The 14,114-nt window shown below is 44.0% G+C and overlaps 1 protein-coding gene across 7 annotated transcripts in view; it reads right to left on the bottom strand.

Annotated features, from left to right (window-relative positions):
• The window catches only part of LOC114795261 (1-phosphatidylinositol 4,5-bisphosphate phosphodiesterase epsilon-1-like), a 28,708-nt gene extending 19,397 nt beyond the window's left edge, over nt 1-9,311 (bottom strand). For 5 of the 7 annotated variants that reach the window (XM_028988236.1, XM_028988237.1, XM_028988238.1 and 2 more), the window contains exons 1-6: nt 9,139-9,311; nt 7,517-7,866; nt 1,773-1,918; nt 1,421-1,667; nt 755-966; nt 66-107 (exon numbers count right to left, since the gene is read on the bottom strand). In XM_028988236.1, coding sequence (XP_028844069.1) covers nt 66-107; nt 755-966; nt 1,421-1,667; nt 1,773-1,918; nt 7,517-7,866; nt 9,139-9,175 — 1,034 coding nt within the window. In that variant the 5' untranslated portion in view covers nt 9,176-9,311. The remainder of the gene's footprint in view (nt 1-65; nt 108-754; nt 967-1,420; nt 1,668-1,772; nt 1,919-7,516; nt 7,867-9,138) is intronic. The other 2 variants (XM_028988239.1, XM_028988242.1) reach the window with 1 other exon arrangement.
• Between the last annotated feature and the right edge of the window lie 4,803 nt (nt 9,312-14,114).

Below are 14,114 nucleotides of genomic sequence, written 5' to 3'. Positions count from 1 at the left end.
AATGAATTTTTATTTTGTGTGTGCATGTGCGTGTCTCGTGCCGCATGTCTTTGTGCGTGACTTACTGCACTCGTTTTGGTTCAGTAGTGCTCCTGAATGACTGTGAACTAGGAAGACGACGTGGAAAGACAAAAATGATGATGTAAAAGAAAATTTAATAATGAGAATAATGGTCCTGACAACTTTTGCCAAAGACAACAACAATAAAAATACATCAACACACAGGACACACTGGAAAGGAACACACAGGAACATTTTAACTAACTGATCAAGGTGAAGAGCTTGAAAATACCCCCTCCACACACACATTTTTTCTCTATTTAAAACTCTTTATATAGTAAAGAAAATATTTGCAGAATGCAGAAAACAGCATTCTGATGTAAAAAATTTAAGCCTTAAAAATATAATTTGCTTAACTGTGGCTCTTATTCAACCAGAGTACTTAATTCACAATGTTTAAATAAAAATCTCATCCTACCTTGTCCACCCTATAGGATTTCTTAAAATATCACAGACTGCAGAATGAATATTTTGAATGACCGCAGGCACTTTATTAAGTTATGAAGTATTCATTACCTATGAGGTAAATAAGCCAGCTGCACTTTAAATTTAAGATCGGACACACTTTCCTGTCTCATTTCATCTGAATTATCTGGAAAACCCAATATCATAAATAAAAAAAACCCTCAGAAACCGGTAGAGGTGAAGCGAGAGACAGACACCCATCTGCATCACCCTCCTGTTGTTTGCTTACAGATTACGGTTGCAGTCCTTGAAGGAGCTCTGCCTTGAGGGCGGGTTCCTGTCGGTGCCTGGCTCCTCCCCCTCGTCCACCTCCAGACTGCGGTGACAGCTGCGGATGGTCTGCAAGATGTTGCTAACGGTTGCCTCCTTCTCATGATTGGTCAAACCATCAGGCCCCGCCCTCTGTAGAAAGTGATCCTGGCCACTGTAGTCTGCGACAAACTAAAGTTACAGGGGAATAAATAAATGACTGAGTCAATTACTAAGTAACAGTATATATGTAATGATCAAATAAATGAATCTAACTAAACATAGAAGGGCATTCGAACAATAATGGTTTCTAATCAGGCCACGCCTTTCAACAATTTAACATAACTTCATAGGGCCCGAAGTGCTAAAACATATGTATGTTTTTTTTATATATATTTATGATTGTAAGTCGCTCTGGATAAGGGCGTCTGATAAAATACTGTAAATGTATATGTATGTATATATGTATGTTTATGTATGTATGTATGTATGTGTGTGTGTGTGTGTGTGTATATATATATTACAGTCTCATTACTGTTCAGAATGAACTGGGTTTATTTTAGCCAACTGTCTCAACTGGAAGAAGCCCTGATCTGGCAGTCAAACTTGAGGCCAGCATCCACCTTTACTCCTAGATTAGTAATACCTCGACAGAATTGTCTCGCGGCCGCAGGCTGATCAGACTGGCGGTGCCCTCCAGGGTGTTGGCGAGCTCTTTGAGGAACACCCCACAGAACGGCACCACTCTGCATCCAGGGAAGTTGCGGGCCCGGCTCAGTGCCCTGCGGTACTCCGCGCACGTCTCGTGCTGCGCCATGGCATCCTTCAACCGTCGCAGGATCTCGATGTCCGACTGATACATGAACTGCCACATCTTCAGCACTTTACGAGACCTGAGAAATGGAATTTGTCATTTTTTTTACTGAACTGCCCCCAAAGAGAAGAGATTTCACCAATTTGTTTTAAGAAGTCTTATCGGTTTCTCTTAAATGCATCACCTGAGTCCAGCTAGGAACTCCATTACTGCATTGTAGTTCCCCATGTTCCAGCAACACCTGGCCGTGTGAACCAGGTAGGAGAACACCTCCCTCTTCTCCTCCATTGATCCTGCAGTCAGGATCAGCCAGGTCACCCATGAGCTCACCTGTCAGGCCCACAAAAGAGACCTGTGGTCAGCTGAGAGCTCCAGACCAGACATGGTTCTATGGGTGTGCTCACTTATACAGGAATTCCAATAGTTCCAGTCAGGAAGAAGTACATTTCGTTTTTTTTTTTTTTACCAAAGAAGGAATTTATTAAGTATAGTAAATTGTTATGTAATGTCTACATAGAAGGTAGAGGATAAGACACTTGCCTGTGAACCAGAAGACCGCAAATTCCCGGGTTCAAACCCCACTTACTACCACTGTGTCCCTGATAAAGACAGTTAATCCTGAGTGTTTCCAGTGGGACTGTCCCTGTATCTACTGAATGTAAATGGCATCTGATAAATGATGTAAATGTAAATGGAGTGACATGTCATCATCAGTAACTCACCGCTGTGTGAAACACAACAACGCCATGTCATTTTTATGACTCACGTCCACTCCTGTCACACAGGCCGGCGCCGATAAGTGCAAGTGAACAGCTGCTAAATCGAATCTGACTTGATAATGGTATTTTCAGAAAGCTTCGCCAAGCATCGCAAATGGAAAAACAAACCCATGTCAGTGCAACTCGGGCGGAGTCTGATGGAAACCAAGTCCAGCACATCCGACTGACGGCCCAGTCTGAGCTGCCAGTCCACAGCGGCAAAGGAAAACAAACGTCCTGCCTGAATGGGTGTCTGTGTGTGTGTGTGTGTGTGTGTGTGTGTGTGTGTGTGTGTGTTTCTCGCTCTGTCAACACAACGTCGAGAGGCAAACATGTGAGACAGACAGAGTGGCTGGGAGAGAAATGTACGGCTTGCACGGCTTGGTACTGTTCCACAACAAGTGGTCCAGGTAAAGAACGAGCTGGAAATTATGTTGAAAAAAGTAAAGAGATCCAGGATTGGAGCTCCAGGCAATAAATTAATATTCCAAAAAAAAATATGGAATGGAAATGGACAGGAAAGAGCCTGAGTCACTTAATTTTTTTTGCCAAACGAGGGGCAAAGTGTACGTGTTGAACGGAACAAAGTAGAATCAATAAAAATCACAATAAATGAGCTTTTTAAAGCCCACTTTTTAAAGTGGGGTATCTGGAGTCTGTCTTAGTAATCAGTCCCTGGAAAGAGCTCCAGTCCATCATAGGTTAATACAAACAAAGAAGGGACGATGTGTTTCTCCACACAGAGACCTCCATGGTGGGGAGGCAAACCAAAGTCACCTAGCTGTCACCTAGACTACCATACCACCCAATGGGGGAAAAGCCCACCCACATGATATCATACAAAAATGGCAATTAAAGACAGCTCTAATGCAACCTTTATATTTTTACATTTTAGACTTTATTTTGAAGTGAAAGCCACAGTCACTGTGATACATAATATAGTGTTATTAAGAAAGGTGAATTTTGTTTTTGCTTTTATATCAGTCTTATTGGTCCTCTAATACTGTATCTGAAGTCTCTTTTCAAGATTCAGCCATGGTGCAGAAATACAGCCACTTTGATCCAGTCACACAATGAGACTTCCCCGCGACACGCTGTTTCGGTGTCTGTAGCTTTAAATGCTAATGAGGAGGAGAGAGGCGGGACGAGGAGGAGAGCAGCCAATAGAAGCTGGATTGGCATTCCCGGAAATGACGTCATCAACACTGTTCACCAGCCACAAACACAGGTCATGTCTGCATTTTTCCAGAAAAAATAAAATTAACCTACTGGTTCTTCAGAGTCTCACGTGACGATTGGTGGATAATTTTTTAGGTGAAGGCGTGGGGAACTCTTTAGGTGGAAAAAGCATGAGAAACGGGAGGTAACCTTTCCCCTTACGATGACATAAGGGGACAAATTCCAGATCCGACCACCTGAACGGAGAAGCAGAATGACCAAAGCACTCTTTACACCTATCACCATTTCTAGCCACTGCAGGATTATAGACAGGCTCGGGGAACTCGTATTAATGTTAAATAGTCTCACAAATTATGACTGAAACATTTTCTGAAATGTTGTCATGTTTTCTGAAATGTTATGTTTTTTAAATGTTGTCATGTTTTCTGAAATGTTGTGTTTTTTAAATGTTGTCATGTTTTTAAATTTCATCTTGTTTTTTGAAATGTTGTCATGTTTTCTCAAATGTCGTTTTGTTTTTTAAATGTTGTGTTTTTTAAAAGTTGTCATGGTTTTACATTTCTTTGTGTTTTCTGAAATGTCATGTTTTTAAATTTCTTTGTGTTTTCTGAAATGTTGTCATGTTTTCTGAAATGTTGTGTTTTTTAAATGTTGTCATGTTTTAAATATCATCTTGTTTTTTTAAATGTTGTCATGTTTACTCAAATGTCGTTTTGTTTTTTTAAATGTTGTCATGTTTTAAAATTTCTTTGTGTTTTCTGAAATGTTGTCATGTTTTTAAATTTCATTGTGTTTTCTGAAATGTTGTCATGGTTTTAAATTTCTTTGTGTTTTCTGAAATGTTGTGTTTTTTAAATGTTGTCATGTTTTTAAATTTCATCGTGTTTTCTGAAATGTTGTCATGTTTTTAAATGTCATTGTTTTCTGAAATGTTGACATGTTTTATGAAATGTTGTTGTGTTTTTTAAATGTCGTTGTGCTTTCTGTGTGTTCATACTTAAATATGAACGTTTGTCACATTCTCTGCATAGGTCTCTTGATTGATCCCTTTAAAATGTTTCCTTTTTCAGCACTTCCTGAATTGAGGAAACATCTTGGCTCCCTTTAAGTCACTTTAGATCCCTTTAAGTCTCCTAGATCAATAACTAAATCAGCAAGAACAGTTTTTGAAATTAGTTTCTTTGGACAAGAATTTGTTGGTTTACTAGAAATCCGTCATCCTGTGCTTGTAAAATAAGAATGAGAAATATTAATAAGCCTGATAAAAGTGATATATAATATCATGTGTCTTTTCCTTAAAAAACTATGAGATAACACCATGAACACTTTTTTGGCCAAAGATACCAGACCCCACAACCACACACACACACACACACACACACACAGACATGCACACAAGCATGTTCAACAAATGGCAGGGCTTAGGCCGGAAATAGCTCTTGCTAGGTATCTGTTTACAAAATTACATAACACTGAGACTGGACATTTAAAAAGCTCTCAAGGGTGAGATCGACATGACAAATAAACTAGCGAGAGCAGGCATGGATTATGCATGCATATTTTATTTCTCCATCACTTTCGTCATCGCCATTATTGTCATATTTACATTTCCGGCCTTTATCCAGAGAGACATGCAATCAGTAGTTACAGTGACAGTCAAGCAACTCAGGGTTAATCTCATGGAAAGTTCACAGGTCAAAAGAGCAATACCATAACTTTCTAATGACATGTACGTCTGACAGTTACAGAAGCTCACAGGAACACGTTGTTGTCTGCCTGGCAGATGATAAAAGCCATCATCTGATAGGAAGGAAGTGTATGTTTGTGTGGCCATGCTGAATGTGTGTGTGAGTGTTTGACATACAGACAGAGCGACATTGGTGCCAGGAATTGCCGCGAGGTTTCGGGCTGGGCTGTTCATCCAGGCCGGAGCCAGTGGCATTAACAAGTTGGTTTAGACACACTCACACAGTACTGCTGGCAATCTTTCGTCTTCCCTAATGGACACTTTTCAAGGGAACAATCAACACTCCATCACCAGTTCCCTAATTCCCCGTGATCTGATCCACAAAATGCACCTCATATTTAAATTACAATCCTTTTGCTGGCAAGAGGCCAGAGCGTGCCCACCCCAATTACAGAGCTTTATTTCCTGCTGCTGACAATTTTGCAGACTTCAATGAGGAAAGGCTATGTCCGTAGTATGTAGTATGTGTATTCGAGTATTCTTTACTGACTTGGATCATCATTTAAGAGCCACCATTTAATAAATAAACTATGAAGTTGATCACCCCGAATTAATTGACACTGAGTTCATGAAATTGCATGGCAGACTGTAATATATCCGTAATGTTTGACTATATAACTTCATTCCTTTTTCCCTAACTCCCTGTCCTCTGCTCTCTCACTCTTGTTCTGGGCAGAGCTGTGATGGCTCTTTTGGCAGGAGAAGCGAGTGTATGTATGCAGGCCAGTAGATATGTCTTATACTTCATAACACGTACAGTGACAGTGGTTGTACACACCCTAACATGGTCATGTTGTGCACACTAGCACTAAAATCAGGCCTAAAAAGTTAGGCCGGACCCGACCCGAGCATGACAGTTTAAACAGAGGCTAGCCATTTTTGTATTTCTCTCCTGATAATTAAAACTCATGACAAAGGTGAACATTAAATTAACATTTAATAAAACCAATTTACAACATGCAAAACAGTTTTACCTAACACTGAAACAAATTTACAAGCAGCAAATCATAGAATAGGTACTATAGGCCGGAAAATTGAGCCTCAACTTGGCTCAGACCAAGATTTACAGCTTTACTGCACAAGACAAGACAAGATTACCAATTTTTTTAGTCCTTTGACGTAATGCCTTTTCAGTGTGATCCAACGTTGATCACATTTCTATAATTTTGCAAATCCTCTAACTCTCACCCAGTTCCCATAACCCCTCAGTCCTGTTACTCAGCCCACCCCAGGACACTGCCCCACCATATGGCCTCATTATACTTGTCTCTTTTTATGTATCAACATCAAGATTAGATAAAGGTTAATAAACAGTTATATACTTAAATAAATACTCATAGACTATATTGCCAACAGTATTGGGATGCCCCTCCAAATTCAGATGTGCCACAGTGTTCCAGCGCTTCCTTGGCCACAGATGTATAAACCAACCACCTTTCACTCTGCGAAGATCAGTGAATTCCAGCACTGCACAGTGATAGAATGCTTCAGTTCACCAAGAAATTCTTTCGACAATATCATGCTCCCAACTTTGTGGTCCCACTGCTATTCCAACGAGTGCACAAAGCGAGGATCATAAAGACACCGGGTATGATTAGTGCAGAGAATGTGAGCCAACATCAGTGTATGACCTCACCAGTGCTTGTCTAGAAGAATGGTCAAACATTCTCATAAACACACACACTTTGTGGAAAGCCTTCCCAGAAGAGTTGAAGCTGTTATAGCTTCAAAAGTTCTGCCAACTCGATTTTAATACACGCCTGGGTCGTGGACGCTGGAGCCCTGGTAACCATGGGTCTCTCACACACTCATACCCAGAAGAAACCCTCAACGACACGAGCAGATCACACAACCTTGGAGGTGCGAGGCTTCAGCACTACCCAGCCCAGCATGGCCCTCAAGAGCATATTAGAGTATAAGAGTATAAGAGTCACCAGTATGATACTTATTTGTATTTGTATAAATCTGTATATAGTTGAGAATTATGCCTTATAACAATGAGTGCACTTTTTGCAACGGACAGAACGAAATATTTGTAGTCATGACTAAATGTGCGTGGTGCAATGTATTCCAGTATTTTGCTTTTGATAAGTGACTCCAAGTGAAGGCAGGTCTTTAATCTGCAGAGTCTGACAGGAAGCAGGTTAAATCCCGGCTTAGTTTGGGCTGCAGAGAGCCAATAAAAACAGAGAACCCTGGAAACGAATGCCAGCGATCACTACGCCAGCATTTGAAGGGACTCACCTCGTTGAAGCGGGACACCAGGTCTTCCACGGTGTTGGGCTGCTGCCTGCAGCCGGACATGATGGGGGCAGAGAGCGACGCCCGGAGCTGGGGGTGTGTCGGGGCGTCGAGGGGCGGGGTCGGCCGGCTGCCGTGGGGAAGCGCGAGGTCCTGAGTGAGGAAGGTGAGGTAGTCGAGGGGCAGCACCCGCCGGTACAAGTGCAGCTCCTGCTCGGTCAGCACCGAGGCGATCTCCTCGGGAAACTGGACGAGGGGACGGAGGTCCACCAGCTCTTTGCTGATGCCCGTCATCACACAGCCGGAACCCAAGGCCCTGACGCAGCCGGCCATGGGAGAGCTCAGCTGGCGCTCTGGAGAAATATCGCAGAGAGTACGGTCTGAGGAATGCACTCAATAAAATAAGCCCAGATTATTATTATATACATAAAACTATAGTTATAATTGTAGATGTGCAGGAAACAAAGAAATCTGATTAGCTATGCGGTACATGCATGTACTTTTATTTCAAAAGTTTTGTATGCAGATATTTAACAGCGATTATGGCCCACGGAAGGCATAAAAGGCGTAAAAAGCGCCCTGAAATTCAACCTGGGTGAGGTGAGGATTGCCGAGTCGCCTCTAAGCTCCACTAGAAGTGATCTCAGATGTCAGATAGTGTGTCCTGGGTAAATTTATGCTCGGCCATTTTCCCGATGAGATTGATATCTTTCGGGCCAAAATGTATGAAGTGCTCCAGATGTACATATAAGGATGAGCATAGCGGGCACAGAAGAAACAAACCGAGTGTGTGTGTGTGTGTGTGTGTGTGTGTGAGAGAGAGAGAGAGAGAGAGACAGCCTGTACTGTGTGTATGAAGCGCTGCCTCATTCGCCCGGCTGCCCATTCTGTTCGTCCTCATTTCTCATTTTGACACACACACATCTTGACACACACACACACACACACACACACACACACACACACACACACCCTGAGGCCCTGTCTCTGGTGTGTAGGAGCAGGACATAGTGGGATGAACTGCAGAGGGGGTGAAGGTAATGGGTCTCTGGACATCGTCTGTACAATAACACCAAACACACATACACACACAACACAGCAATACCAGAGCGGTTCCCCTTTCATCATTCTTATTCAAGAGCATGGGATTATTTCATTTTAACGTGATATCGCCATCATCATTAAATCACATTAGGTTGGCTAGGTAAAGTGAAAAACACCGCCGATTCCAACCTGTTGATAAAACGGTAAAAACAGCTGATCACTTCCCTACAGACATGGCGAAGCACAAAGTGGACAGCCAAACAGAAATACGGTGACACACAGACAATCTGAAGCACGATATATTAATAAGCCCTCTCGGCATCTCATCTTCTTCTTTTTGCCCTTCAGCTTCGGCAGTCCCCATGGAAACCAGACAACCATTCAAATGTTTCGCCAACATGGGAGGGCGCGCAATAGTCGGCATTTAATTGCCGAGAAAGAACATACGCCCAAATATGACAGCATTGCGCTCGGGCTACAGGGTAAAGTTCACAAACACACAACAAACACACACACAAAAAAAACCTGCAAATCCGTTTAAACCCACGGCGGACAGCACACACACATTTCCTCCCACTTACTGAGCGGCTTTCTGCACATTCTGCGAGGAAGCTCCATACCTCCAGCAAAGGAAGAGAAGAAGGGGAAAAAAAAGAGAGCAGAAGGAGGAAGCCAAGAAGAAGAGAAGGAGGAGGAGGCGGTGAGGAGCGAAGGTGATGCAGGCAACACTGGACTCGAGCGCACGGACGCGGTTGAGAGGTAGACAACAGCTGAGGGATCAGAGCACGCCCTCTCTCTCTCTCTCTCTCTCTCTCTCTCTCTCACACACACACACACACACCAGGACAAGCCGCATATCGAACATGCTGTGCATAAGTAGCCCCCTCCGAGAGGTCAGGTTACGCCGGCTCTTTCACACGTCTCCGCCTGGAGCCGTTAACGCGGCCGATCAAAGCCGGACCCCTCTAGCGCTCTCTCCATTTGGGTTGGTGACTGTGGGAATTAGGGGGGAACACGTTTCACCCTCCAAACCCCAATTTAGATCTTCTAGGACCACTCTTCCCCAAGCAGCGGGTGAGGGACGAAGACTTGCGGGTGGACATGTCCCTGATCCTGGTGGACGGTTATGAAGCTCATCTGAAAAGCTGCCCATGGGCCACCTGGCTCGTCCACACGCTGCACATAAATCAGCTCTGGTTTAAAAAAGAAGGGTGGGGGGGGCGCAGGATTACTCAGAGCGCCAAGGAACATGGTTCGTGGGGGGCTCTGGCACTCGGGGTTCCAATCAAATAACACTGTCTCATCGTTTAGACTGGGCACACTGTCCTCTTCCCAGCATGCTTAGCGATCGGGAGGGTATGTGCAGTATGAATGAAAGCAGGCGCCGTGACTCACGATGCCATTTCTGGTGCCTTAAAGTCCTCCATTCATTCCACACCTACCTAAAACATACCAAGTGACTGTGAGTGACATCGTGTGAGGAAACGTCCCGAGAGACGTCTTCCAGGATGATGGTGGGCAATTGCGCAGGACACAAGAAACCCCAGATGTCAAGTAAACTTCTAACCACTACTACTGGTTAACTACTGATTGTAAGTCGCTCTGGATAAGGGCGTCTGGTAAATGCTGTAAATGGATAGAATCTAAAAGCATGTTTTTTTCATATTTTAATTCATAAAGTTTAACCTTTGACTCTTCAGCCCAAACCACGTACTCCATTGGTTAATGTCAGGGCTGCTGCGGGAAGATGCTGGGTTGGCTGGAGCGTTGGTGGCCCCCCCCCCCCCCCCCCCCCCCCCCCCCCCCCCGGGGTATTGGGGAGGCAGGCAGAACGGAGGCAGCTGCAGTGACGGCACGTTGGGGTCTGAAAATGGCTGTAGCCCACACGTGCCACCTCCCATTTTAAAGCCACGCCCACCTAAGTGTAGGCAAGGACGCTTGCTCTAAACTTGTGTCGTGCTAGTTACATTGCAGTTCATATTTCAGTGTATGGTTATGCTACAGTTTTTAATACGCACAATACAGTGAATAATCATCATTTAAATCGCACTCACGATATTTGTCGCAATTAGATTTTTTTTAAATCGTTCATCCCTAATCACAGGTAATATCTTAATCACATGAGCAAGTGCATTTCTGGAGCTACGAGCCATAACACGATTTTCAGTATTTTTTTAATCCACTAGTATCTTAATCTCTCTTACAGTTCAAAATCTCCTCCAGACTAATCAACTCCATTTCGAATATCAGATTAATTAACTCTAGACAGATTCTTATAATATATTGAAGGAAGAAGCCTCCTCTTCATGCCTTTGTTGCATGAAGCAGGTGTCCACAAGCATGCCCTGCGTCCAATTCCATGTACAGTCTTTCAGGGTCACGACCTAGGTGATCGGTCACACCCCAAATATCCTGCAGCAGTCAACACGCAATCTTTTTAGCGTCCTTCAGCAGACTGTTTTCAGATCGGATTGCTTCTGACCCCAAGACTGTGACCAAGCGCCCTACATATTCTCAGTATGGTTCCCAGTTCTTTTGAAGGCCAGTGTTTTGCATTACGGAATCTCAGTGGACGATGGGGGGAGGTCACTTCACTGACGTCATTCGGGTTTTGGCCCCAAACATAAAAACAGTCAGGGATCTAATGTCAGAATCTATATACAGTCTGAGATCTACACTACTAAGTTCTTCAAAACAGCCCCTGATCCAGAGCGCCTTACAATCAGTGGTTGCAGGGACAGCCCCCCCCCAGAGCAACTCAGGGTTAAGTGTCTTGCTCAGGGACACGATGGTAGTAAGTGGGGTTCTGGTTCACCAGGCTACTACCACCCTGACTACCTTGAGTTGGACACCGGATGTGGTAACGGTCGTGAAAGAGTTCCTGTGTGGACCGTTTCATGAAGGTGGAGCACAATGCAGTCATTCGGGTGAAGAAAGAGGCAAAATTCTGATTCTCTAACATAAATAAGTTAGTATGGGGTGCCATACTAAGTTTTGACTGGCAGCGCACGTGCGCCGCTGTGTCATTTTTTTCCGACGTGGGTTCAGCTTCTTCATGCGAGTCAATCTATCGAGGAAAAGCTTCCTGATGTTCTTTTCTCGGGATCCCACGAGAACTCTGCCGCTCTCCCCTCTCTCTGTGAGGTGAAACGCTAGCGTGGCTGAAAAGGTCAGATGTGATTGGCTGCGGACGGGTGGGGTCAAAGGTTTGCAAGGGAACAGAGGGGGGCACATGGGAAAATGGCATCCCAGACCCTCTGGGACAGGGACAGAGATGGGAATGGGACTCATCCGTGAGGAGACCGCTGCATACTTCTGAGACACAACAGAAACCAACCGGAGCGTCTCTCCATTGTCTTCTTCATAAACCCGAATTCCCACAAAAAAGCATCCTCACTGACAACGTCTCGAAAACCTCTTTTTTCCTCAGGACTCCCTCGGGTTTTTACTTCTGCACCTGCACCTATACCTGGAGCCGCTGCATTTAAGGAAAGCAGCTCGCAAGGTTATGATTTAAAGGCAGCTAAAGAGCTGACACCGGTCAGCAACGGCTATCTTTAGTCGAGCGGCGTGATGTTCCTGAAAATGCTCAGGGGCTGGGAACCGACGGAGAACGCTGGTTCTCCACGCCCGACAGGGGCAAAGAGGCAGGTTGCATTACCTCATTTCATTTTTCAGCAGAGATTGTTTTCAGCAACACACTTAATTAGTGTTGTTTTTGTCAAATAGATTTTTTGTCAACGGACATTTATGACGTGACGAAAACGAAACGTAAATGCTGGTCTTGTAATGATAACCATAACGAAATATAGTATAGTTGATGAATGGAAACAAGACTAAATGTGTCTTGCAAAATGTCCCATCTGGTCGCACAGATGACGTCACTTCCTCAATTCCTGTTCGCGGGTTATTTATATTTCAGAATGCTTTTGGTGGCTCGTAGGTATATGGTGGTGTGTTAGCAGCTGGCTGAGGTTTTTTAAACACGAGAAATGTGGCCGCTGGAATGGATGTAGTGTATTCTACAAGAAGTTAACACTAATATAACAATAAAATAACCTTCGTTGTGAAATGGATTTGTCTATTCTACTAGGTAACCTGACTGGGTTAAATAGAATTACATTACTAGAATACATTTTTTATTAACAAACACTACACTAAAATAGTCATGGAAAATTCCGACTAAAAATAAGACTAAAATGCTCATGGTTTTAGTCGACTGAAACCTGACTAGACTAAAATGTGTATGGATGTGACTAAGACTAATAATAACTAAAATGGGGTGGTAGTGGCCTAGTGGGTTAGACACTCGCCTATGAACCAGAAGACCCAGGTTCAAATCCCACTTACTACCTTTGTGTCCCTGAGCAAGACACTTAACCCTAAATTGCTCCAGGGGGACTGTCCCTGTAACTACTGATTGTAAGTCTCTCTGGATAAGGGCGTCTGATAAATGCTGTAAATGTAATAATGTAAATGTAATAAAAAAATGTAAAAATGACAGATAGACCCAAAGACTGGACTAAAAAAACTAAAATTAAGACAGGCTGCCAAAAACAACTGTACACTTAACTCTATAATGAATGTCACAGTGTGTGGTGGGCAGACAAATTGATCAATCAGTCTAATCTTTGTGCAAGTATGCAATAAATCTGGAAAACAAACAGATCTCTACGTACCCGTCTGCATGATGCGCGCCAGCGGGCCAGAACTGAGAGGCGGAGTCGCGCCGCGGATCCCGCCTCCCGACCCGAGTGAGGCCACGGCCTCCTGGAAAGCTCCAGAAACGCGGGAGATGGCTGTGGTCCACCGCGGTGTTGCCGGGGAACTGGAGGCGGCCCCAGCCGTCACGCGCAGGACACACAGCAGCTCCTGACAGGGATGGAGCAGGCACACGCACTCACACCACTGCGCCCTTGCTCTACAGATCACCTGCAGACAGAACCGAGAGAGAGAGAGATGATGATGATGATGATGGAGGTATTAATAATGCATACACACAACCAACCTCTGGTCATGCGTGTTGTGAAGAAAATGGAGAGGCAGCGGGAGTCATTACACACACATCAAATCCTTACACACTTATGCACACTGTTGGTCTCCAAGCAACTAATACACCCTTCTACAATCTAGATGGTCGTTGAGCAAGCAGCCCGTGCAACTTACTGAGCGGCTGACAGCGGAACACGTGGACCGCTGCTGGTTCTGTCGCACAGAGTGTGTGTGTGTGTGTGTGTGTGTGTGTGTGTGCATATGTGCGTATGTGTAAAACATTAAATAAATCGGTGGACCCTGAGCTGCTCTGCCCTACAAAAGACCAAATTTCTGATCATGATTAAGGGGGAAGCAACAGGTTTGCTGCTAAACAAATTTCCCAGACTTTTCCATAAAACAATATTTTAATAATGATAATTTTGCATGGAAAAAACGGGTGACAGTGGGTATACTATTACTGAGGAAATCAAATTAGACTATATAGACTCGAATGATGGTCTTAAGTAACAGTTCTAGAAAAGTAGCTCAGAAGTCTGAAAAACCGAGATGGTTCTGATTTAGA

The sequence above is a fragment of the Denticeps clupeoides genome, chromosome 8 (assembly GCF_900700375.1).
Source record: "Denticeps clupeoides chromosome 8, fDenClu1.1, whole genome shotgun sequence".
Taxonomy (NCBI): Eukaryota; Metazoa; Chordata; class Actinopteri; order Clupeiformes; family Denticipitidae; genus Denticeps; species Denticeps clupeoides.
This window is presented reverse-complemented; position numbering and strand designations above follow the sequence as displayed.